The sequence below is a fragment of the Paroedura picta genome, chromosome 8 (genome assembly GCF_049243985.1).
Source record: "Paroedura picta isolate Pp20150507F chromosome 8, Ppicta_v3.0, whole genome shotgun sequence".
Lineage (NCBI taxonomy): Eukaryota > Metazoa > Chordata > Lepidosauria > Squamata > Gekkonidae > Paroedura > Paroedura picta.
The window spans coordinates 35,313,956-35,341,680 of NC_135376.1; the positions used below are offsets into that span (position 1 = coordinate 35,313,956).

Sequence of the window (27,725 nt, forward strand, 5' to 3'; positions counted from 1 at the left end):
GAGAATGCATATTCATTTCTCTCTTTCACCAGCCACCATGTAAAATTGAATAGATTAAAGACATTTTATTCGACCTGTTAATATGTCTGGTGGACAAAGAAGAGAAATACAACTATATTCGTAAGCAGTGCTACACTCTTCTAAGTCAATTGAAATCCATGGCATAACTTTCAGTTCAATCCTATACTGGTCTACTCAGAATTCTACTGAAGCCTATTCAGCGAGGATGACTTCTCGGCCTTTAGGCTGAGATTGTGTGTGTGTGGATGTCTTGTGGGAGCGTGTTTATAGGATTACACTGTTTTGTTAGGATTGTATTGAGGGTCTTGGAATTAAAATTCATTGCCAGAACACAAATGTTACAGGAGATTAAAGAGACAGTTATTGTTTATATACATTTGTAGGAATAGATAACCTGACCTAATGTGCCTTCTGCCCATGTGACCTTGAGTATACACATGGATGGATAAAAATTATTTTTAATTTTGTGTTATAGGGATTTATAATGACCAGTGGTAAAATCATCTGAGAAACTGAGCTCAATTCTCTGTTCAGTTTTATTACCTAGAGCAGTGGTTCTCAACCTTCCTAATACCGCGACCCTTTAATACAGTTCCTCATGTTGTGGTGACCCCAGCCATAAAATTATGCAAGTGTTCTTTCACAGAAATTAAACAGAAACTGACCAATGGCGTGAAGATCCATTGTTCATGATTGTATATAAATTGGTTTTTTTCCGGTTCAGTTCTGCCTCTTGTCCCACCATGCCAATCTTTCTCTTTTCCGCTGCTCCAGACAGATGAACAAAAGAATTTTAAAAAATAATATATATATATATATTTTTAAATTGGAGAATGCCACGGGACATTTAGAAAATGCCTTGGGATGCAGGGAAAATACCCCCAATGCGGGACTGTCCCGTCAAAAGCGGGACTTCTGGCCACCTTAATCTAAATGCAAAAGTGTTCTTCTATTCATGTTGAGGAATGCCATATAAAAGAAGCTTGGAGGCTTTGGAGGAAGTGATTTGGAGGAACATATAAATTCAATTTTTCATATTCTAAAGATGCATCATTAGTTGGTATTAACCTATTGGAAACATTGTAACTTTATCCTTTTTCATTTCTACTCTATTTGGGTTAGTTGTATGGGTAATTTCTTCCATGGATCCGTTACATGCAGAGAGGAGGAAAAATAATAGGGAAGCCCATGCACATGAGAGCAAAGTGTACATACTGGAGTTCATACATGTCTCTGGACAAAATTTAGGGCCTTTTACATTGGGATTTTTTAATCTGACTGATTGGGCATATGTAACCCAAGCTACATGGATTGATTCCCCTGTAGTCAGATACAGATACACAAATAGATCACTGTTAATGGCATAAAACCCCCTGTAGTCCATACAACAAAGCAGTACAATTTTGAGATCAGCACAGGTTCTATGAGACATACAGGAAAATCTTTGATGTTAATAGCAAAATGTGTGCCATAAGATTAAGCAGTTTTTCTAGACTAGATATTTTGCAAATCTAGTGCCTCTACCTCAAACGCCATCCCCAGATCACAGAATAAACAAAATAAATTGAAAGGCTTCATTTCTCATTTATTTTAATAGCCCCATAGGCCATAGTGGAAGCAAATAGATTTGGGTAAACTCAAATCACTGAACCCGAATCCCCTATACCGATAATGGGATTCAGGGATTCAGGTATACCCGATTCAGGTTGGATCAATCCAGATTTTTAAAATCCACATTTTTTTGTACATCCCTCACCTGAGCACATTAAAAGGCACACTGACTATGAGCTAGACTTTCTGCAAAACTGAAGCAAAGTGGTAGTGTGTTGCAGCAAAATATAACCTTTCCCTCCCTTTTCCTTGATTTATCTCTGTCTTTCCCATACTTTTCTCATTCATTTCTTTCTCCCTCCACTTAATTTTTCCATCTCCGTGCCTCATTTATTTTCAATCCTTGGTCACAACTCCTCATCCCTTTCCTGTTTGGCAATGGGATATAATTAATAGCAGTGCAATAGCAAACCATTGTTAATAATACGAACAAAAGGGGGGAGGTAATATTTCTCCATGACTTAATGATGAATATATAGCAAAAATCAATTCTGTTACATCAGTAGACTGTGTCACAACCAAATACAGCCAATGATAATCCTTTGTCAAAACATCCAATCAATCCTCTAAATTCAGTGTAGTTTACAAAAACACAAGGAGAGACCAAACTGCCTGTTCTTTGTCAGCCTAACAAAGTAGTAAAAGGATGCTTTGCCCACCCCACCTTTCCCCTCTACATTAATGGGAATGGACATGAATCTATTTTGGTGGTTATACAAGTGGAACAGAACTTAGAATTCCCAGTACAATTTTCAAATGTGTAGCAGTGTTTTCAGATGAGTTACGTCTGCCACACAGAGCTTCCATTGCAAATAGCACAGAGTCCCATGCCCTTCACTTTTGGCCCTGGAACTCCCACAATCATCCTGAAGCTAGTGACTTTCAAAGAGGAAGACCCAACATATGATGGATTCACTTTGTAAAGGAAAACACAATTCTCATTCTGCAAGACTTGGAGGACATGAATTCATAGGGTCACCATGAGTCTGAAGTGATTTGACAGCACTTAATTATCTGATGAGTTATGCTTGCCATAAGTGGGCAGATGGACGGGCAGGCCAACTATTTTATTAATATAGATTCATGGTAACAGTAAACAAAGTGATTTATTATATTTGGTTTGTATCAATGTCGTATGGGGGACCCAGGTAGAATCTTTGGGGTGGTCTTGGCAGCCCTGGGTCTACTGCAATGTAGACCCAGCAATGAAGTTGTATGAAAATAGGCCTACAGCTTCTGCCCATAATGATCTGAGTTTTTTAGGAATGATGGTGTGCTAGATTCCATTCCCCCCCCCCCCGCTTCCCTCTTTGCCAAGCAACTAATCAAGAACAATTTGCAGTCTATTTTGACAAGCCTTCTTGTGTACAGGCTCAAATGTCATTGTTGCACTGGGGCCAATGAATTTGATGTGCTGATTTTGTATGAGCTGAAAACTTGAATGGTTAATATTCCAATCATATGTAGATCTTGGGACACATTTAGATGACCAGGGACATTAGATGACAGGCCATTCATGTTGTTATATGATTCCATTGATTCCAAAGAATATACCCAACACAATTCATTACCATATAGGTAAGTAGATTCAGTAATTTTGTACATCAGGTTTTTTAAAAAACTGAAATACATACATTCAAGCATAGTGTAGTTTTCAGCAGCTGCATATTAAGCTGTATGCTTCAGCTGGTTCCATGTGTCAACTGATGGTTCTTGTTCAGTATTTTAAAACTTTTTATTTATTACTTTTCAAAGACTTTACATAGGTAAAGGCATAATCACAAATAAAAATAACAACCATAATGATAATATTTTTATTTAAGTTTCTCTTTAATGATCAGATGATGAACTTCTGGCTTGTTATAATCTACAGGACACCCTGCATCTGGACATGATTTTTGTTTAGCCATTGGGGAAGAGTGTAAGGTTAAAAAATTGAAGCTACATGCTCTGGCTGTTTAGTAATCCCACAGCCTTTCCTAGAAGGGTTAGACAATAAACTATCACTGACAGCATCCTGGCAAACTGCCAGCTTTTCTTCCATGTCAGTATTTTTCACCTCCAACTCTGTTGAGTTATTCACAACACCCTTTTTTAGATTTCAGAAGCCACTTTGGAGAGCTGCTGGGTTCTGATGCAGAAATAGGCATTCGAAACATAGTTCTGCGTGTTACCTTTGGCTCTGGATAGCAAACTCCATCTATAATAAAACATACAAATTGGGATTCCATTGCATGCTGTCTGCACATATGGATCTTGATCCAGCAGGCTGATCACTATGTGAAAGTAACTTAGTTTATGCAAATCTTATTTGTTAATCCCAACTGCTGACCAGATCTTATTGGAGCACTGAAACACTGGCTTGGTTTGCTGTAATGTAAAACTATGGCTTATCTTAACAATGGTTAGTTTATGAAATCAGGATTTGGTTTACAGATGATCACTCAGAGCCTGGCTTGACTCAACAAATTCTGATTTTGTAATCATCAGTTTGCAGCTAGGAAGGGAGTGATGGGAAAACAAGGTAGAATTAAGCCAGGATGTCGTCATTCACATATTATATAAAACCATATCTAAGACTATCTTCAGACCTCAGTTGATGGACTCTAACTGTAGTACATCAATCCAAATTTGGTAATTGGTAATTTGGTAATTGTTCATGTTCAAACAATCCATTTAACCATAATTGTTTTAATTAAAGCTTGATTATTCTGAACAGAGCTACTTTGCAACACAGTAAGTGAAATCAAATCAGAAAAAAGGCAAGATACAAATTGATATGTAAATCATCCAAAAGTGACAGAGACGGGGGGGGGGGAGAGCAAAGATCACTCCCTAACTATAACATAGCTTGAACAAAGAAAAGTTGCCAAGGTGGGCTTTCTTTTCCTGAAATGGTTTGATAAATGCCACACGATCACGTTGCAGAAAAAACTGAACACAAAGCTAACACTTAAAAAGATTTGCTACCTTTTCTCAAAGAGTAAATGCTACTTTTTCATTAACAAGGAACCCTTTATTTATTTGTGAATTTGGTCTATAGAACAGAGACATGTATTAGTTCTAAAGCAAATGAATATAGTTCCAATACAACCAGCATGCAAAAGAAATGTAATATAATTGGTAATTCAGCCCTCAGCATAGTTATACCATTCAAAAGCCATTGACTTCAGTGGACATAAAGGGTGTAATTCTACCCTTTAAAATGCATTAAAGTTGATGGGCTTAGAATGGTGTAACTCTGTTTAGGATTGCATTATGGAGAGAAAGATTTTTTAAAGCCAATTGGCTGTGCCATGTCTGTGACACCAGAATTTCAGACCATGAATCACAAAATTATTAACATCAAGCTGCTTGTTTAAAATAAAATTGAACTACAAGTGGATATTGTCTTATTCACACAATTCATGCTCTCCACATCCACAGATGAAATAATCTGCAAAAAATACGACACCATTGACTTCTAAAAATGTAGCAATGAATAATTAGCCCATTCTCCTCCAAAAGAAAAAGGGGCATTTGTTGCTGATGCTTGTATGTGTTACCTCCCAGTAGAGCATTACAATAATGTGCACTATAATGAGTAATGTAAATCAGTGCCAAAGGATTCAGGATAAGTGTCACATCTTGTCACCGACTTCCTCCATTTTTTGAATGCTGTCAGCACAAGGAATTCATTGTCCAGTTCTTCCAGTGCAACCATTGTGTAATCATAGGAGTGATTTAATTCTGAGAGTGGATCCCACCACAGATATTTTGCTGGAAGTGTTACACAAAATGAAATTTAAAAGCCCTAGTGACAAAGTTGCCTCTCATATTTCATAATGTAGCCAATTGTATACAGACAACATTTCAAAAAGTCAAAATGTGAGGAGCCCAAGCAGAATTTTTATCTTTGAAAAATTGTCTCCAAATAGAAAAATGAGACTAAGACTTCCAAAGGTCCAAGATCTGATTCATATCTAGCCACCTTATATTGAAATTTCCTTTGTTATTCAGCTCAGAAAAGTTGAGAAAAGCCAGCTGACAAAAAGAGTGAAGCTATTCCCCACTACCCTCTTCACACACATAGAACTAAGCAGCGCTTGACATAGTAAAAGTTACTTCTGAAAACTAGGTTCAGAAGATCAGTCTTCTGCATATTTTAGCAGGGATAAAGTCTTCTTATATTAAATTTGCAATATGGATGTGACTGCAGCTCTATAACTCTGTAATAGCAATTGAAGTTTGTTATGTTATCAGAGCCACATGAAAAGATTCTCTACTCCTATGCTTTCCCACCAAGCTGAGAATGAGAAACAGCACAAACACAAAGTATATTCACCATGCTCCAAGGATACAGGGTATGTAGAAGTGGAAAATAGCCCGAGAGGAGCCATGAACCCTCATGTGTGATGTCAGTCTTGATGTGAAACATTATACCAAGAGAGTTATGCATCTATTCTCGCTTGTTTATTTTCAAGTAGAAAAGCTAGCATTTAGGGATAGTGGGAAAGATAGAAATATGTATCTGAAAACCTTCAAAGTATAGGAATATTCAGTTTTTCAGTACTATATGTTTATTGCCTTATTTTCCTCTTTCTACGGCTGTTCTCCCCTAAATTTTTCTAGTTACTGTTTCTTTGATTAGTCACATTGATAATTCTGTACTGAATTAATAGCAGTGTCTTGAGGCATCTTAAGAACAAATGTATTGTGTCTTGTCATCTGAAGCATGGGATTGTAGACTGTTGTTTCTCTGGGAGCTAATTAACCTTTTTTTTAGAGTCTTTGGAGATACCAGTCACAAAATAGCACCTCAGTGGGTGGAGTCAGTGACAAAATGGCAGCTTGGTGGATGAATATTGCTACAAAATGGAAGTTTGTACAGAAATTATGCTGCTTCAGAGCAGGTGTGCAGTGTTTGCAAAGCAAATCACCAACACCACCCCAAACTGTAACTTGCCCTAATGGGGTGAAATATAATTTCCCTAGAAAAGCCAAACAGCAGCTTGACTCTACAAGTAAAGAGTTGATGTCAATCTACTGTCCCATCCAAAGCAAGGATGAGTATGTACACATGTGGAGGAGAAGGGCAGGCAAATTACAGCAGAAGAGGGGTGGGGAACTACTTCTAAGCACTCTGGCCTAAAGCACTCTTCATCAGACATATGCAAAGTATATCATCAGTTGGTGGAGATGTCTATGACTTGCCTATGCAAAGCTTAAATGTAGATGAGAGAAGGACAAAGACAATTTGTATTGTAGTTACAACTTAGAGTCCCTTACCTAATTTAACTCCTTCAGTCAAATAAAAAGCCTTGGTCTGGACTCAGCTCTGACTGAATATAATCAAATTCCGTGATAAATGCTCATGCAGTTCTATCTAGTTCAATGCTCATTCAATTTCATGTTGGAATAACGGTATACAGAGATGTATCTTGTGAAACTGAAATGAGCTCTCAATAGTTGCTGAATGACAAAGTTTTTGTCAGATTTGTGGTTTGTTATTATCAGAGACTGACCTGTTTGACTTGCATAGACTGTCATTACTAGTTAGCAAAGGCATGTATAATGTTGGAAGAAAACTGAGTGAGTGAGAATGGGACAGCTGGTGTCATTACGCCCACTCTGTACATGCTTCTGCAATACCTTTTTCTTTTTACAGGGGGCACTTGGTTGGAAAAGACATTAGCTTGTTATCCTTCACCATGTCAGTGCACAGTTGTTTAGCCATGTGGACTGTTTTTATGTTGTATCCTGCTTTGGTGCAGTGATTCTAACTACCATCTTAAGAGAACCATCTCCCCAAATCCCTGATAGTTTCCATATGCATTTTTTACTTTAGAGGTTCACATTACCACCAAATGTTGGCAGGGATGCTGACAATCACAACTGCTTTTCTAGTCAATGATATTCTCTGATGTGCCGTCACAGCACCAAGACCCAAAGAACACGTGAAAGCATATTACATGACTTGTTTGGCTCCATGGGCCTCCAGGGTAACAGGGAACCTAGAATTTTGTCCTCCTTGTTCCCCACTTGGTGGCCATGCACGTCAGCCCTCACTGAAACAGCTCTGAGGGTCTAGAAGGCGGGGTAGAAATTGTCAGGTCTCACTGCCAGGTCACACTTTCACTAACTCAAGGATGGGAAGCATGTCAGATGTTAGCCAACAGACACTCTTGGGAGCCAGTGACATTGCCAGAAAAGATGTCTTGTAGCAGTGAAAGGATAAATCTGGGAGAGTTGAAGCAAGAGGTGAGATTTCATTTTTACAGATGTGTATACAGGAAGTTAAAATCCCTTGGTCCTCAGTTATGAGCTGTTGAATGAATAACATTCTTTTAGTAATCCAATGTTGGTTTTAATGGGCTGATGTGAACTTTCAGGAGTTTTTCTAAACATTAGTGTCTTCAATAGGAAGAAGCCGATACCCATACTTTGATCATCTTATGTACCCTTTTGCAGTTGGAATTGTAGAAATACATTATAACCATGACCACTACATATTTTGCATTTTTAGCTGGAGAGTGACAAGACAAACCTAAAATCTGAAAGATGGGCATCTCGGGAAAGTGGCAGTGGAGGTGGAAGGAGTGAAGAGATGGATTCTAGTGGAGACTGTGATGATGAAGATGGGTGCCAAGGATCAGGTGAAAAGAGTCGCACAACAGGTAGGACTAATGGATTTACCAAAATACCTATGGGGAATTCACCAAAGTTGTGTTTGCCTATGACGTTAAGATTTAAGGAGTTCACTGATCATGTGTGGCTCAACAGGCCTTCAAATCCTACTTGCTATTACTCTGAACAAAATAGAACAAAATCTGAACAAAATTGTGAGGAGTCACATTGTGTACATAGCAGTGTCGTGTATCATTCAACTATGAAGCTTTATTAAATCTTGCAATTTGTCTCTTGTCCCTTGTCCCCCAGTTGTCTTGCAAAAATGTTTGCTGGTTCAAAGATGTGATTGCCTGTTCATCATGTAGCGTGGCTAACATGGTGGGAGTAAATGTATCTGCTGAAGTGGTGCCGGGGCTTAAGCATTGGAGTGGAGGAATGAGAGGTGGATATACTTTATAGGGCTCCGGGGCAAGCTAGAAGCCCATTGCTTCCAGCCCATACACATACACATATAACTTTTAAGGAGCTGTTTAAATTTTCGTGCTACAGAATATTGCATGATATTTTCTGTGTTCTTCACCAGGATTTTGGATTTGCTCAGGGCTTTGCATAACACATTTCTTCTTCAGAGTGGTACAAATGAAACAGCAGCCAGGTGCTACTAAGCACTTTTTAATTGACTATTAAACTATTTATATGCTGTTGCTTTGCCAAAATACACCAAGATTTCATTGTCTTTCAGACCGTCTGTAATGTAAAATGAACAGCATTTCAAACTTGGCTAACGGTGAGCCGTAATAGCACAGCATATGAAATCTACCTTTCACATATCTCCTCATATTGCCATATTAGATGAAAAAATTATACTTTATTACTAGAGGTGCAATGATTGGTTAGGAATTATATGCACTAAAAATATAGTCTGAATAAATTTTCATGAATGCTTTGAATTTTTACCATTAAGACCAGCAATTCCATCTTGAGAAAATTGTAATGGTATTTTATAATTAACTTTAAAGCACTGTTATATGTTTAGGCCGCTAGCTGTAAATCAGTTTTGCAATTAAGAGAGAGAAGGAGAGTAATCTAATTAAAGGACTCTTTTTGCTTTTGTAGTAATATGATTTTTCAAAATTCTAGGAATTCAATTTAGTATCAATTCTGTATATGCTGTAAACCTTGGTAATTTTAAATGGCACCATAATTCAAATATGTATGTTTTATAGATTGAAATATATCCAGAAGTTTTAGTTCTTTTTTTAAAAAAGCAAAAGGAACTCTATGACAGTGAATGGAATTGGCCTCCTTGTCTTTCCCAAGTAGTGGTTGGATCTCCCAGCATCTGATTACAGATGCTTTTGCTTTGTCTATGTATTGGTACTATGGCTCAGAGCTCTTCATTCAGACTGTGGGAGATAACTGCTCGAAAGTGAGAGACAGAAACCAATGTTCTACTTGATAATCACTTTTTATTAATTACAACAACACTGCTTCAAAATGTGACCTATTTAGTGCATGAGATGGTCAGGTATATATGCAGAGTTTCATTTAGAAATTCTCAGCAGTTGCTCAATTAAACTGAAATTCATTGTGGTTTCATATCTGAAATTCTGAGGCAGATAATTAGGGCATATCTGCACGCCATAAATGTAGTGAAATGCTTACCTCCTGAAGACACTATATTCCAGCTGCTCTGCATGACGTTGCCAACCTCCCATATCTGAGCAGCAAACTGGTCACTATATCCACTATTTTAAACTGCAAGATGGTGAATCCTAAAAAGTGGATTCACCAGCCTAAAAAGTGCTATCACATGGCAGACAGACAGCAGACCACCAGCAAAAGTAATACGTGGAGGCGAACAAACACTACGTCTGCCTCCAAAGTCCCACCCTTGCACCTGCCTCCCTCTCCCTTCTTCCTGGGGACAGGAAGTGCTTTTTAAAAATGGAGAACCTCCTGGAGCAATGAATAGGCAGACACATGCCTCAACTGTCATCGTGCCTTGACTGTGGCTAGCTTCACCCAGCTGGCTGCCGGGGTGGGGAGGCAGGGAAGGGGACTCAGGCCCACCAGTGGTGCTTAGCATGGGTGGGTGTCTGGGATGCTGCCCTGCGGTCTTTGGCGGGGGGTGAGACAGCTGAACTGCAGCAGTGCCAGGCAAGGGGAGTGGGCAGGCATCCGGCAGCAGAGGGGCTGAGTAGAGTGCCTCAAGGGAAAGAGGGAGGGAAGAAGGGAGGAGGAAGAGGAGGTGGAACTAGCAGCCTGTAAATTACTGCAGTGGGGGGTGTAGAAGTGTAGACATGTAAACAAATAATTGTGTATTATTTTTAAAATTTTTGGTGATCACAGGAAGTTCTTATGTCTATCAGCCATGCCTCCCACTCCCAGGATGGGAAGTTTTTTTTATAAATGGAGAACTTCCTGGAGCAGTGAATGGGCATATATGCGCCTTGGCTGTCATTGTCTGTGCCTCTATGAATATACAGATAGGCATTTAAACAAAAAGTACATTTTTTTAAATTTAAAAAATTGTAACCATTGGAAGTTCACATGTCAATTAGCCATGTTGGGAGGGGCTTTGTTGGCCAAAGTGATTAACGATGGTGGGCAGGGCAAAGCGCCACAAGCCTAAAGCGTATTGCTCTCTCTTTTCACATTTGTGAGGAGTGCAAACATGCAAGACAGCCCGAGAGGTGTGGACTTCCAGTGAGTTGCTATTTTTTTCATGCTTTGCAATACATCAGGCTTCATGCTATAATCAACAATGTGCAGGAAAGCCCTTATTATTTTAAGATCGTTACCCAGGTAAATCAACTTCAAAGAAAACCATGAATTTAATTAACCATGTGCTAATGAGTATTGAAGGACATATCAGAATTTCATTATATGTAATATTATATCCAGTGTATAAAGACAAAATATTTTTGGCTAAGGAGCTGCCAAATTTACAATCCATAAAAGAAATATGGGAACCAGAACTTCATATAAATACAAGAAAAGAGGGATGATATAAAATATTTAGGCAAGTTCCTTTTAATTCAATATCCAGAAATGTTCAAGAACATGGTTTAAAAATAATTCAGAAATGGTATTATACACCAATTAGATTATCTTATCTAAGTGGTTCTCGAAACAAAAACTGCTAGAGTCGATGTGGCCAGTTGGGGACTTACATTCATATGTGATGGGATTCTCCAGTTGTTAAAGAATTCTGGGAGGGGGAGAATCTTTAAAGAAATAGACAAAATGATAAAAGATAAGACAGAACCATCACCCTCATTAGATCTCCTTAATTTATTTTTGAATCATAACGTGTGCTGTTTTATGATTTTAGCTGCCAGAATGTTTATTGCTTACAATAGGAAAAATGCTGAAAATGCTGAAAACTAAAGCGACTTATGATTCTAGAAAAAATAACATAATAAAGAGTAATTCAAGGAGCTTGTCAAAGTAATTAATTTGATTCAGTCTGAAATAATGTAGTCAAATACAAAAAATAATTCTTCAGATAGCAGTGTATAGGATTTAATCATGTAATTATATTAATTTGTGTACTTAGTTAATCATTATGTGTGTGTTTTTTGCAAAATATGTGTTGGAATTGTCATTTTTGTTCTAAACATACTATATTATTGTAGTGGATTGAGTATGGTATGGGGGTAAACTGGCTGATGAAACTTGAATGGATGATAACAAGGAGGAATTATTTTTGCTAGAATTTACTCCATCTGAGAAAAGGTGGGCTTCTATTTTGTTGATTTTCAGTTTCAATACCTTTTTGTTCCTTATGCTTTTGGTGCTTACCTGTCTTCTCTTGGGGTCAATTTATAATGTTTTACCTAGTATATATCAATATCTGTATGGACTGAGAAGTTTGCCTGGTAAAATTGCATATCAGATAACTGTCCAGATATATTAAAGCAAGTGCATGATTGTAATATCTATTTTGTATTAACGGGGGATGGTTGTAGACTGCCATGTGCATTTGTACCAGAAGCATGATACAGAAATTAATTAATCAATGCTGAAAAAACATAATGTAGTAACCAACTTAATATGGAACACACAATTTATGCCTACATTTGCTATTATTGTTCATGTCAGTGGATGGAACTAAGCCTTTGCTCAGACCTGGAAACTCTCAAGAAGCCCACCATAATCTCAGCAACCATCTTCAGCTCTGCTGAGTACAAATGGAAAAGCAGTTTCTAAGCATGCTGCCAGCAAGTGGAATTTACGAGATTATATTTCATAGATAGATATATGAAATGAGAAGGTCAGGATATCACAGCCTCTATAGACAGGTCATTTCCTTGATCTCAGATGTTTAAGTCTTACTGTAGCTATGCAGTGTAGTTTCCATATAAAGAATTGCCAGTTAAATCCTTTTTTACACAGCTTGGGACAATGAGGTGATTTGACTGCCCCTCTTGTTCAATACTGCGGGTAGCTCTGGATTTTGCTGAACTGTTTACAGAATCAGTATATGATGCGTTAACATTTATTTATATTTATGGATATGAACTGTTCAGAAAAAACAGAATAGATCGAAGAGGTGGAGGAGTGGCACTGTATGTGAGGAAAGGGCTTACCTGTCAGGAAATTCTAGTGAAGGAGAGCATATCTACAGTGGAAAGCATCTGGGTGAAAATAAGCGAGGGGAAAACAAACAGTGTGGTGGTTGGTGTCTGCTACCGACCGCCTGACCAACGAGAGGATGTGGATGCTGCACTTTGTGAGCAGCTTGAGAAAATATCCAAGCGGCAGGACCTTGTCATCATGGGTGACTTCAATTTCCCAGATGTGTGCTGGGAAACAAACTCTGTGAAGCGTCCTCAGTCATGCAACTTTCTGACCTGCCTGGCTGACAATTTCATTTATCAAATGGTAGATGAACCCACAAGAGGTTCAGCCATACTGGACTTAATACTGACCAACAGGCAAGAGTTGGTGGATGAGGTGAAGGAGGTGGGGACCCTAGGGGGAAATGACCATGTCCTCATAGAATTCCTTTTGAGATGGGGAGCCACGGAAGCTTGTAGCCAGACGCGGATGTTGGATTTTCGTAGGGCAAACTTTAATAAACTCAGAGAGATGATGAGTGTCATACCATGGACGAGAATGCTGGAAGGGAAGGGAGCATGTGAAGGGTGGGCGCTACTCAAACAAGAGCTATTGCATGCTCAATCAATGACTATCCCAGAAAGACGAAAACACTGCAGGAGCTCTAAGAAGCCTATTTGGATGAACAGAGAACTTCAAGAGGAACTAAGAAAGAAAAGGAAAATGTTCAGGAACTGGAGGGAAGGACAGAGCTCTAAAGAAGAGTACCTACAGGTTACTAGGCACTGTAGATCAATCATCAGAAAGGCCAAAGCTGAAAGTGAGCTAAGATTGGCCAGGGAAGCCCATTGTAACAAGAAAAGATTTTTCAGTTATGTGAGGAGCAAACGTAAAGTAAAGGAGGCAATAGGCCCACTGTTGGGTGTGGATGGACAAACTCTAACGGAAGATGCAGAGAAAGCAGAGAGGCTTAGTGCCTATTTTACATCTGTTTTTTCCCACAGGTCAAAGTGTTTAGGCACATCTAGAGATGGCCATAGCCAAAGGATAGTGTCTGGGTGGCAGGTTAACATGGATAGAGAGGTTGTCGAGAGGCATTTAGCTGCACTGGATGAGTTCAAATCCCTTGGTCCAGATGAAAAGCACCCGAGACTACTCAAAGAACTTTCCAGAGAACTTGCACAGCCCTTGTCCATCATCTTCGGAACCTCTTTAAGGACTGGAGATGTCCCGGAGGACTGGAAGAGAGCAAACGTTATTCCGATCTTCAAAAAAGGGAGGAAGGATGACCCGGGAAACTACAGACCAGTGAGTCTGACCTCTGTTGTGGGAAAGATAATGGAGCAGATATTAAAGGGAGCGATCTGCAAACATCTGGAGGACAATTTGGTGATTCAAGGAAGTCAGCATGGATTTGTCTCCAACAGGTCCTGTCAGACCAACCTAGTTTCCTTTTTTGACCAAGTAACAGGTTTGCTGGATCGGGGAAATTCGGATGATGTCATTTACTTGGATTTTAGTAAAGCTTTTGACAAGGTTCCCCATGATGTTCTGATGGATAAATTGAAGGACTGCAATCTGGATTTTCAGATAGTTAGGTGGATAGGGAATTGGTTAGAGAACCGCACTCAAAGAGTTGTTGTCAATGGTGTTTCATCAGACTGGAGAGAGGTGAGTAGCGGGGTACCTCAGGGCTCGGTGCTCGGCCCGGTATTTTTTAACATATTTATTAATTATCTGGATGAGGGGGTGGAGGGACTACTCATCAAATTTGCAGATGACACCAAATTGGGAGGACTGGCAAATACTCCGGAAGATAGAGACAGAGTTCAACGAGATCTGAACACAATGGAAAAGTGGGCAAATGAGAACAAGATGCAATTTAATAAAGATAAGTGTAAAGTTCTGCATCTGGGTCAGAAAAATGAAAAGCATGCCTACTGGATAAGGGATATGCTTCTAGGTAACACTGTGTGTGAACGAGACCTTGGGGTACTTGTGGATTGTAAACTAAACATGAGCAGGCAGTATGATGCAGCGGTAAAAAAGGCAAATGCCATTTTGGGCTGTATCAACAGAGGCATCACATCAAAATCACAAGATGTCATAGTCCCATTGTATACGGCACTGGTCAGACCACACTTGGAGTACTGTGTGCAGTTCTGGAGGCCTCACTTCAAAAAGAACGTAGATAAAATTGAAAGGGTACAGAGGAGAGCGACGAAGATGATCTAGGGCCAAGGGACCAAGCCCTATGAAGATAGGTTGAGGGACTTGGGAATGTTCAGCCTGGAGAAAAGGAGGTTGAGAGGGGACATGATAGCCCTCTTTAAGTATTTGAAAGGTTGTCACTTGGAGGAGGGCAGGATGCTGTTTCTGTTGGCTGCAGAGGAGAGGACACGCAGTAATGGGTTTAAACTTCAAGTACAACGATATAGGCTAGATATCAGGAAAAAAAATTTCACAGTCAGAGTAGTTCAGCAGTGGAATAGGCTGCCTAAGGAGGTGGTGAGCTCCCCCTCACTGGCAGTCTTCAAGCAAAGGTTGGATACACACTTTTCTTGGATGCTTTAGGATGCTTAGGGCTAATCCTGCATTGAGCAGGGGGTTGGACTAGATGGCCTGTATGGCCCCTTCCAACTCTATGATTCTATGATTCTTTTATAGAGAGTTTTTATTTTATTTTCCAGAGTTGAAGACAGTGAGATACATGCAATCTACATTGTTAATACAGAAAAGGAGAGTTATGCTCTTCATTTGATACACTTGGTTCCCCATTTTAATCCCCTTTGTAAATAGTTCAGGTAAGGGCCCCATTGTTCTTGAAAGGCCTCTTCTATTCTTCCGTTAACTATTAGTGTCAGTTTGGCCATCTTGGCAAAATCAGCTAGTTTATTCCGCCAGTCTTCTGTCGAGGGTAGTTCTTGCGTTTTCCATTTCTTGGCCAATTCTAGTCTTGCTGCCGTCGTCGCATAGAAGAAGAAGCTCTGTATGTGGGTTGATTCTATGATTCTATTTCAAAGGAGCTTTTCATTTACCTAGCATTTTTCTTAACACCACCAATCTAAAAGTATTAGTAGTGTATTTCACTGCTTGTGTTAATCTCTTCCATTAAGATTTGTGGAATGCAGTGTTTTGTTTACTGTAATTGCAAATAAGCCTTTTATAGACAAAGCAATTATTAGCTCTTAAAACCACTATTTAGATCCTTACACATAATATATTTAATTGTATCTACATACCCACATGAGTGTGTTCAGTTTGAAATCATACACTTGAGATAATCACTATTCTCACATCTCCAGAGATTTGTCAGGACTTCTGTGCATTAAGAAGTTCAGCTTTGATGATACTACTGTGCCTAATGGGAGGTGCATTTCCTCAACATATTCACTTTCCCCTTTGTTGTTGAACTTTCACACCTTTTTTGCAAAAAAAGGTTTGAAAAGCCCAGTTTACATGTCAGATTAGTGTTTATCTGTCAGATTTTTATACTTCCCTTCCTTAATGGGCTCAGTACATGATCAGTCTGCCTAGAGGAGCACAAGGAGTGAAAACTTAGTCTCCACCCGTCACTTGCATTCAAACTGCTGGCTTTGCTTCAGCATCCAAATTTTATGTATGCATTCTCTGTCTTCATGTCTCTCCCAGCTGCACTGGCTCCAGATTGAGAACTGAGTCAGATTCAAGGAGCTGGTAGTCACCATTAAGGTGAGACATCCCCTGAAATATTCTTCAGGCTTCAAGAAACCTTGGAAAAGATTTCTGCAGGCCACACCTTACTGCCACACACCCCCAAAGTGACATGTCACCCAACATTCCCACTAGATGTGATGTCACCAGACTACTCCCACAGTACATTCCCATTGTTGTAGATCCTTTCTATTTATGAATGATAAATATTATTTAAAAATGTGACTAGATAAGCCAGCAGTTTTTGAAACCAAGTACAAAGTTAAACTGAAGTCACATGCCATGTAGCTACCAAGGAGAGAACATAGGTTTGTGCTTTCAGAAACCATGAGCATATTTCCTCAGCACCATCCTTTGACATGCAAATGAATTACCTTTTTTAAAATTCTTGACATCTCCCTGGCTGATTTTTATCACATCTCAGCAGCTGTTGAAAATTAATGTATTTCTCACATTGTTCATGAACGCTATCATTAGGAGCCTCTTTTGCATGTCAGGAACCCTTTCCCCCTCATTATGCTTTTATCCATTACTGCTTCTACGCCACGTCTTCAGCACCAGTGTACTGTATAAATTGTCATCTTAATCAGTCTTCATTCCCATGAGTCATGTGTTCAGGTTGCACTTCAGCTTGTATGTATCTAAATATGTAATTGTACAGCTGGTGATTTTTTTGGTAATGATTATACCATCAATATTCCAAGAGTAGAACATCTGCTGGGCACATGCCACAGTTATCAGACCCTCATATCTGCAGGTCTCTAATTTCCTTCCACACTATCACAGCATTGAATTGTCTTATATTTTTTCTTTGCTTCTGTCATTAGAAGTCTGAACATCTCACATAATCTCAGGAGGTTTTTTTTTTTTTTTGGTACCATGCATTTCATGAGGTGTTTTGTTTCCGGCACTATTTACAACCTGTACAAATGATTTCAGTATCATACCAATTCTAAATCGTTCATTCTGTGCAGGAAGAGCTTAATGGTCTCCTTTAAAATTTTTCTTTTTATTTGGGTTCTTAGATTTCAGAATGGAAGGATTATTGTTCCTTCTAACTACAGCTTAATCAGGTTCCATTATCAACACAGTGGGCTTATTTTCTGTGCTGTGGATTTAACAGTTTATGAGAAGTCAAACTGGTCCAGAGAGTTAGTGAGGGAAAATGGTACAAAATCAGGGAGAGGGGAGAGGAAGCCATTAAAAGCAAAAAGGGAAAAGATGTCAAGAGAAAGGGGATGTTTAAATGATTTTATTTTCAGAACAGAATAATGTTAGCTGAGCTGATAGCAAAACATAACTCGGACACAATACATTGTATTTTCTATATGCTGTAGACGTGACAAATCTCTAACCAGAGAGCATGCAATCTAGCAAGCACATCTTTCCCCCTGCTGTAGCTCTTAGAGAGCAAGCATAAGCAAAAATTACTGCCACATCTTGCATGAGGGAAGTGATATGGAATGCCCTCTCTTTGGGGAACATTTCTTTGTGGGACACTCTGATTCCACTAAGAAAGGATGCATTTGTCATTATGTCCAGGTACTGAGAAGGTGGATGTCAAAGTCACACTATAATGGTACACTCTGCCTCATCTATCACAGTATCTGTGTCCCATTGACTCGTTTGCTTGTATAACACAGCTTTTATTGTTATGCTTCTTAATCAATTATACAAGCAAAACTACATATAGCATGTTATCTTTTGGGCCTTTGCCATTTTGTTGGTAGGTAGCCTAAAATCAGTTTTTCACAGGATCTTCACAACTGTGCATACAATAGGCACAATCTGTTTGTACTGTGGGTGTACTGCTTGAGCATAGAAGATCCCAACATGGCTCAGTAGGATATTGTCCTCACTTTTCCTTTGCTTGTGAACAAACAAGCACTCAGGGAGCATCAAGTCAGGGCCGGTTTATCCATGTAGCACATGCTATGGGCCCCATGCTTCCAGGGGCCCCACAAAGTGCCTTCCCCCATGGATCAGGGCAATAGCCTCTCTCCTCTCCTCCTTTTCTTCTTTAAGGAGACACCTCTTTCCACTGTGCGGGGGGGGGGCTCTGCCCCAATCTGCCTGTTCCTGCAGCTACTCTACTCCGCTAGGACACCACAAATCCTTAAACTGGCTCTGGTACAATGGGCCCCACAAATCCTTAAACCAGTCCTACATCAAGTGATGATTAGGACACTGTAGGTCTGTGTCAATCTCTCATAATTTTACCAGGTATGAGGTAGTGCAAAGCATGGAAAGGGAAGACTGGATAATGATATGGTTGGAACCCTCAGACCTCCATTCTCCCTAATGTTTGATTGCAATGTAGGGAGTGGGTAGGGAGGGGAGAAAGGGCTCTCCTGAGAACTGTTGGGATCCAGTCTGTATGTGGGTACTGCTCTTGAAATGTGAGTGGATTATGCAAAATGAGTCCTTTCAAGGGAGAAAATAGTTTCCCCCCTTTTTCATTTCAAAAGTTACATGTAGTCCAAGTCTTTTGAGAACCATTTTCCACCACTGAAGCAAATTACTATTATTATAGTAGCAGCTATATATGGCATTAACAGTTTAAGCAGCAGTTTGTAAACTTTCCAGAGGGATGCTCTTTGTTCAGAATCATTATTTTCTCCTACTCATGTATTTTCTGATGTAAAATCAGTTTTTTTTTCTATAGAACTTCGTAGGCAACTGTAAAGAACAGCGCCAATGATGAATAATGATATAATAAAGATCAGTGACCAAAATTATTCATAATGAATAATAAAATAATATAACAAACTATGAAGAGCCATACTTACCAACAGACTTACCTATCAGCCATACTTTCTTTAATGTCAATTAATTATTTTGGAACTGCTTCATCAAAATGTTTTCCTGTTTCTGTATGGAAATGTATAATCCTGAGTAGTTTGATGGCTGACACTGGAAGATGAAACATCTGATACATTCTGGTAATGGGTTGAGTTTTGATGTATTAAGGTTTAAGCCATATGCCTCTGTAGAAATAAGGCACACAATCATATTTTTCCTACACCTTTAACAAAATATAAATGTTTACTTTTGAGAGGCACTCCCAAATGAAATAAGCAATATTCTGAGATGATATTGCTGGCTTCAGGTAGCAAGTCTGGAAAATGCAGAAGGATGTCTGTCAGTCAAAGGAGACAATACTGGGATATTCGGAGCCTTGACTTACTAAGTTGCTGCCATGGAGGAGCAGGCCAGCAGCAGGAAAGATGTGCTGCTCTGCACGCTGCCTGGGGGAGCCTCTTAATGAGGCTCATTAAAGTGCACCACTTGCGGTGGGCAGGGGGAGGAGTGGACGATGCTGATGTCTTTAAAAGGGGGCATGTGCATGCACTGAGCCTCTTTCCTCCCTGGCTGCTCTGCGGGAAGCTTCCCTCCCACTCTATTCTGTATACTGTTTATTCTTTTGAGTTTTGTTGAAAAGTTGGGATGGTTAATCCATCACAGATGGCAGTTTGGCGTAGGAGGATTCCTTTTGGGGAAGACTGGTCTGTGAATCAGTCTCTCCCATCACTGGGGTCTCCATAAGAGATGGTGCGTAAGTGAGCAGGTGTGCCAACCCAGCTGGGATGGCATGTTCACATTGCCAGGTGGTTTGGGGACTCAGACAGAGGCTTACACCCAGTGGGCCCCCACTTTAAACCATCTTCCCAGGGTGGGTTTCAGATGGCAGGGGGTGCCTCGCTCTAGTCTGATGCCATGGCAGGGTCTCCAGGGTGCATTCTGGGACCTGGGTTCTATCACGGTTGGCTGACTATGTTTAGCTGGATTCCTGTTCATGCCAGGCCAATGCTCCTGTTGGAGTTGTAATAATAAAAGCTGTGGCCTTATTTATTCCAAGATATGGTGTTGTGTCTTTCTTTGCTGGCCACATCATGCCCTCCCGCCAGGCAATGAATCAGTGATCAGAAACTTTGATATTGCCTCTAAATTCAAAAGACAAATATGTTTTATTGTCAACTCATAACTGCATGAAATAACCATATGAGACAATAATTTGTAGCATTTACCAGACATCTCAAAGAGCTGCTATGTTCCTTTAACAAATGGGTGATCTTCACATTCTTTTCTAAAATTTAATAGTAAATAAATGTCTGTATCATTCAGCCATTTTTGCACTGTTTGGGTTTCTGTAAAATATACTGGTTTTATTATTTCTGCAAAGCATACTGATTTCTTTTTCAAAGAAATCTTTTTAAAAGAATCATGGCAATGAAAGCATATTTTAATTTCCATATATTTGTTTTAATTTCCTTATAGGGATTTAACTTGGAATGAAATTATTAAGTGTACCCTCCCCTGCTGAGAGGCAGCTGTGGTTTCTGTGCATGCCTTGTACTGCTGATGTCTTTCCACAAGGGAAGGAAATACTTCATCATTTCCTTCAAGGGTTGCAGGCCTAGGGCTTAATGAGGACTTGCAAAGTATACCAAATTACATAACACCAATTTTGGAATAAAATAGGCCACAGCTTTTTATTGATTACAAACTAAGGAGCATTGGCAAAGCATGGTGGCGGATCCAAAAACTGAGTAACCTGCCTGCCACCGTACAGCCTACTTGCTGAGGAAACCAGTGAATAACAAATATAAGTGGTATCACAAGGGTGGCAGCTGCTGAGTGAAACCATTTGTCACCTAGGGTGAGTTGCACTATTTGGTTACGATCTGTCAACCAGTTATCGAGCCACCTGACAGAATAAGGATCCATACCACATTTTACCAACTTGTCAACAAGAATATCATGTGGAACCTTATCAAGCACTTTACTAAAATCCAGATAAACTATGTCCACAGCATTCCCCTGATCCAGCAAAGTACTCACTTTCTCAAAAAAAAGAGATAAGGTTGGTCTGACATTACTTGTTCTTGCGAAACCTGTACTGAGTCTTAGAAATCACAGCTCTCTGTTTCAGCTGCTCAAGGACTGGCTATTTGATGATTTGTTCCAAAATTTTGCCAGCTACAGGTCGATAGTTACCCAGATCCTCTTTTTTCCCTTTCACTCCTCGGTTTGTCAGTCACCACAAGCCACCAATCTAGTTGTATCAGGGACTCAAACTTCCTGAACCCCCCTGAACCCCGAAATTAATTTTAAAAAAATTAGACACACTTCCATGTTGCCACAGGAATGAAACATTCCTTTCTCTTTTCAGGATTCTTCATGTAATGGTCTCTATTTATGTTCGGGTAGATTTCTGATAGGCTGGCCATGGTAACTGGACCCCTATGAGTGATTGTAAGATTCAAAGTAAGGTTTAAAAACAAAAAGCACGATCACCTAGCTGATCAGGAGATGGCTACTTCATCATGCGCGCCCCCCCCCCTTTCCCTGTTCATACCCTACTGTCAGGAAATGCAAACGATAATGTGTTTTGGCTGCCCGATTTCAAAATGACCATGCACAGTAAGGAGAATATTTTATTTTTACATGGGGAACATAGTTTTGCGGTCCCGCAGCAATGCAGACCATGCCATTGTTTAAATAATCATGATCAAGAAATGGAGTTGGGAGGGAGGGTGTAAGAGCAGGCAAAACACTGCAGAGACTGTCACACATTTCCCCCTCCACACAGGCTTGTCCCTGTTTGCTCCCCGGATCGCTGCATGGCAAGAAGTGGCCACTTGCCTCATCGCGGAGCAAATTTGACTTAAATGTGTACCAGCCACTTGAGAGCTCTGGGTTGCTGCCAACATCATGTGGAAGCAGCACTAAAACCTGAGAGCAACGAGAGGCTGTCCTGGGGGCATATTCCTCATGTGGAATCGGTCTTTGTCAGGTACAGTCTTGCGGTGTCCATGTCCAGTCCAGAAGCAGGTTTCATTGGACTAATCCTAAAGTAGTACAGTAATTCTACATAATGGATTTGAGCACTGTAACCCTGGTGCTTCTTCTCAGTTCATTTGTCCCAGTTCTATGAGCTGCTTTGTTGCAGCTTTCTGAGTTTCTTTCTGTTGGCCAATAAAATTGAAATCATGTGGGAATCATGTGAGGACGTAAAAAACCCTGCAAGGAAGACACTTTGATTGAATTACATCTTGAAACTGAAGATAAATCTTTTTTTCTTATACCCAAGTGCCCAATGTCAACTTTACACTTTGTTCATCTTCCAAATGGATATATCCCTGAAGTCTACAATCTGTTTTTCATTTCAGGTAAATAAATTCCCACTTCCTGACTTTGTGCTTCCTGAGAGCATAAAACATTTTTCTTGATCAAGGCAGAGTATTTTTTTAAACAAAAAACAAAAAACAACCGAATATTACCTGGTTGGTTTTCCTGATCAGAATGTTATATGTACCTTAAGATTTGGGATTTCATTGTTGTAGTTGTTTTAAATAGACATAACATTTATTGAAATGCAAGAGCTGTAGATGTTATGGGGAAATGCAACCTTTGTAGACTATGATTTCTGGTGGTACTCAGATCTTAAGCTTTTATTTGAAGTTGTGGCCAGATATAAATCAGCAGTATAAAATCCACTTCGCAGCATGAACATTAAACAGGGATGACTGAGAAAGAATACAAGAATAATAATTGATCTTTAATCTCTTTCAGTTTGGTTGTTGTAGAGTAGGGTTGGGGTAATGCCGTTGTGCAAAGAATACACAGACACAATTTCATTATATATTTGGCAACATTGAGGCCACAACTTTTATTCATATACAAATGAGTGTAGGCAACTGAAATGTGAGGGGGTGGATCCTTAACTACTAGTCTACTGTTCTACTGTTGCACTGTGAAAATGACCAAGTAATAATCCAGCTTCTGGTATTTATAGACATAAGAAACAGCCATTGAGATGTAACTCTGTACTCTCTGACCAGCAGTAGCTCTTCCAATATTTCAAGCCAAGAATTCTTTAGCTGACGATCCTGATGATTGCACTGGGACCCTCTGCATGCAAAGCATTTTTCTGCTGAGATAAACTAATAATGGAAAGGCATAAGTTTTGTTTTATGAAGTGAAGGCAGACAGCTGATTTCTGAAGTCAAAGTTGATCAGATAAAAATATCTCTGGAATTGGCTTCTGGAAGATAAGGCCATTAAAATGGGAATGCATCTGCAGCCATAAACTGAAAACGGAGCAAAGATCTAGCCATACAAACCACTACATCTTTTAGGCTATCTGTGAAGCATCGTTTCTGCAGAGACTGCTATTGCTGCATGTTACAATCCTGAATTCTTATGTGCTTCATGCTTACTAAGAGCCTAGTGTGTTACAATGAGTAACCTGGGGAAGTGGTACACAAGGTTGACAAAGATCTACAGCCTCTTCTAGCTCTTTCTGTAACTCTCCAACCTCCACCTTTTTTCTTGGAGATTGTATCACAAGGCAGTGGCCTCGTACTTGAAAACTGCCTTTCCCTGATGAAGAATTCCATCTCCTTAATAGCTTGTAGAGATGGCTGAGCTTATCCCTTCAGTATTTACTTATCCCCTTTCCTCCCATGCCGCACTATTGAATATTTTATCTTTCCTTTAGTCCATTCAGACCTTTTCTTTTCCTCCAAGCTACATTACCTTGTTCATTGATGAAAACACCGCAAAAAAGCACAACTGTGTAAATGTGTAACCAGTCCATGAAAACATTGACTGAAGAACCATGGAACAGCGCAAATTTTCTCTTATTTTCAGTGATACATTTTTATCCAATGTCAAAATTCCGAAGTATGTCATTGTATATCCTGCAAGAGGCAGACTACATCTGCTTGATTTCAGGCAAGTATAAGGATGAGCAAAATGCAATCTGGAGATGATAGGCCTATGAAGGTTGTAAGACGGGGTTGGGCATTGGGATACACAAAACGGCTCATTTTTTTTTTGGACAATTCCAATTCAAGAAAAAGTTTATGACAGAAACAGTGGTGCCACTGCCAGGAGAGAAAATACATTAGAAAAATAGTCATATAAATGTTTAAAATAAATTATTTTTATGCCAATGATGTTAATGTAGGGAAGAGAAAATGTCCCATTTTTTGTTTAGTCCTGTGTTGTGTTCCACTTCTTAATTCCAGCTTCACTAACTATCTGTAGAGCCCCATTATGATGAGGTGGTTAGAGTGTCAGACTGGGATCAGGGAGACCTGACAGTTGAATTCTCCACTCATCCACAGGTGACCTTCAGCCCAGTCCCAGTCACTGCAGCCCTGGTCCAAATGGGTACTGATATAGCCTTTTCAGGTGGTCAAAAAAGACCCTCCTCCTCCATGATCCCACCCCACATAAGCCAGCATTCCAAAATTGGTGGTGAGTTTTAGATAAGGATAATTTCAAAAGCATGATAGTTAAGATGAAGTTTACGAGTTGTGTTCCCTCATATTTGCATGGCTTTAGTTAAAATCTGTGAGCTTTTGGATAGATTACATGGACCTTCGGTATGGGCGTCACATATAGTTTATGACCATTTTGGCATAGTACCAAAGTGTTGTTATTGGGTCCTTTGGTGTTTCCACAGGGGTCATGACACAGGCCAACTTTTAGGCTTCCACACAATTGACTCAGATGCCTGGATGCCTCACCTCTCTCTGTCTCTGTCTCTGTCTCTCTCTCTGCTTTCCATCAGCCTTCTCTGCCTCTCCTTTTTTCCTCCTCTGCCTTCACTGGTCTCCCCACCCCTCAGGGCTTAAAGGTCGTATCAGCTGTTTTCCTTCTTCCAGCTGGAGAGGAAGTGCTTGCCCAGCATCTTGGGCCTGGCCTGTTCCTCTTCCAAGAACTTGGGCTTTTCCCTTCCCCGGCTGCATCAGGCAGCTAGGTGTCATCAGCCACCTCTGCTGCATGCTTGAATGTTACTTCAGCCTGGCAGTCTGATTGTCTCCCTCTCCCTCTATGCATCCTGTTGGGATGCTTTCACTCTCTCCCCACGGAGAGAGTTGGGGTCTGGCTTGCTCTGTGTCTGAGGGCTCTGCAGTAGTAATCGTACAGTTACCTGACTGGGTCCTTTTTCTGGAGATAGCAACTCATTTGTAAATGATATCACAAATTTACAGTGTTTATGGAACATATCACTAAAATACAGAGTATAAGGACTTATTGGGGATTTATTTTAAAGATATCATGTCCAAACTGAAAATAATGAGGGTGCAATCCACAGAACCTATTAGTGTCAATGCAAGGTGGCATAGCCTCAGGAAGATGACTTAGCCACAGCAAACCCTAGACCTACAAGATGTTTTGTGCATTGTCTAGTGCTCATAGGGATGCCAGTCCCCAGGTGGGACCTGGGAACCACCTGGAAATATAGCTCAACTCCAGATGGCAAAGATCAGTTCCCTGGAGAAAATGGCTGCTCTGGAGGGTGGACTCCATAGCATTGCACTCCACTGAGGTTCCTCCCTGCTCCACATTGTGCCTATTCCTAGCTGCACCCCCCCCCCCATGTCCCAGATATTTTCAAACCCAGAGCTGGCAGACCTGAGTGCTGGTATTGTGACTAGGATGCTGGTCAGGGGTTGGTGTGAAAATATTGGGGAATCACAGGCTTTTGGCTAATGGGTGGGAACTTTCATAAGCACTCCAATTGTTGCAAAAGCTATGTGGAATGTTGCAGGAAACTTGCCAGGACTTGACTGCTGTTCTTGCAGTGGGAGAGGTCAGTGAAGCTAAGTAGTTAGTAGATGATGCTCTATTGCTGAAATAGAACAGGCTGAAATCAGAGATCATATAAACACATTAAAAAAAAACAATCTTAAATAGGCCTGCTCCTTACTATGAGAATTGTGTTTTTAGAATTGCACTGTTAAACTGTAGATCACTTCCATGTCATTCTCACAGGGACAGTGATAGCACTAAATCATTTCCTCTGCTATTAATGGCTTAAACTCAGAATTGACATTCAGCTAGGAATTGCACCACTGTACTGACTAATTGGGTCCCAGAGATGTGTATTATAGAAAACTAGCTTCAAAGCCCATTTTTAAAAAATGGGCTTTGAAAAGGGAGAAGGGGTAAGGGGAAGGGACGGAGGAGGGATGACAACCCCCACAGTTTACCTGATCCAGGTATCCTGGGCTTCTTCACGTGGATCCGGGAAGGGTGTCCTGGGTCCGCGAAGGCCTGTCAACATGACACTTTTCCCCATCTTATGGCTGTCCCTGGGCCCGCCAGAAGCCCCCGGCTGGCTGCCCAGCTTCCCGCGGGCATCTGGCGGGCCCAGGGACAGGGCCCAGCAGAAGCCCCCATCCCTGGCCTGCACTGCAGCATCCTCGGGGGTTCTGCTGGGCCCAGGGAAAGCCCCACCGTGTCGATGACGTGGCGAGGCTGTCCCTGGGCCCAGCAGAAGACCCCCCCCCGATTGGCCCCTTGGTCCAGGACTGACAAGCGGAGGGCCCTCCGCTTGTCAGTCCTGGGCCAGGGGCCAATTGTTGCCCCCCCCCATCCTGGACAGCGCCCACCCCCAATCCCTTACTGTTTTATTTATACCACTCCTGCAGAGCAGTTTAAATATATGCAGGAAATTTCCAGAGAAAACTGTATTCCTACTAAAATTAAATACTTAATAGTTGACTGAAGCACAGTTACCCTGTTGATTTACTCACAGCTACCTTTCTCCCAATATGTTTGGCAAAGTATGCACAAATATTCGTGCTCTGGAAAAATGCTGTAAAAAAACCCACAATCTGACTGGACTGACGAAAGTAAATCCTCAGCACTGTTTGGCGTTATACTGGGATGCATCTGTAAAAAGTTAAAACCTGAAAAATGATAGATACATAGCTTAGCATGAAAACTAGCATTTCACAGTTCATGGGTCATATGATTTGTCCATCAGTGAGCATCTGGGGTAGTCCCCTGCTTTTTCAACATTGAGGTTGAGAAGGCAAGGAGATATCTGTCTGGCTTGGTAGCTCAGAGGGTCTGGACAATCAACATTGCCATTCTAAGCAGAGTAATATATTTCTAAAAACCTTGATATTGCTTAACTATGTTTAGAAATTTACTCTTACAGTCACTGAAAGAACCCTACAGTTTGAATTCTAAGGGGTATGTGAATTTCCTATGCTGTGTTATTGTTCTGTACAGTTGCCTTGCATCTAGTCCTCCGTAATTTCTGAGTAAGTAGGGGGGGATCTAAAATGAATTCTGGAATAGGAGTCAGGGTAATTTGCCACAACTTCCACATCATTTGCATCTCTCATATCTTCTGCATTACTGATACAAATGAGTGCATTGCTAAAACATTTAAAAAGCAATTCTGGGATTGTAGG

At 40.4% G+C, this 27,725-nt stretch overlaps 1 protein-coding gene across 3 annotated transcripts in view; it reads left to right on the forward strand.

The window, feature by feature from the left end:
• LOC143843240 (glypican-5-like) overlaps positions 1-27,725 on the forward strand; it is a 471,566-nt gene that overhangs the window by 331,605 nt on the left and 112,236 nt on the right. For all 3 annotated transcript variants that reach the window (XM_077349002.1, XM_077349003.1, XM_077349004.1), the window contains one exon: positions 8,138-8,288. In XM_077349002.1, coding sequence (XP_077205117.1) covers positions 8,138-8,288 — 151 coding nt within the window. The remainder of the gene's footprint in view (positions 1-8,137; positions 8,289-27,725) is intronic.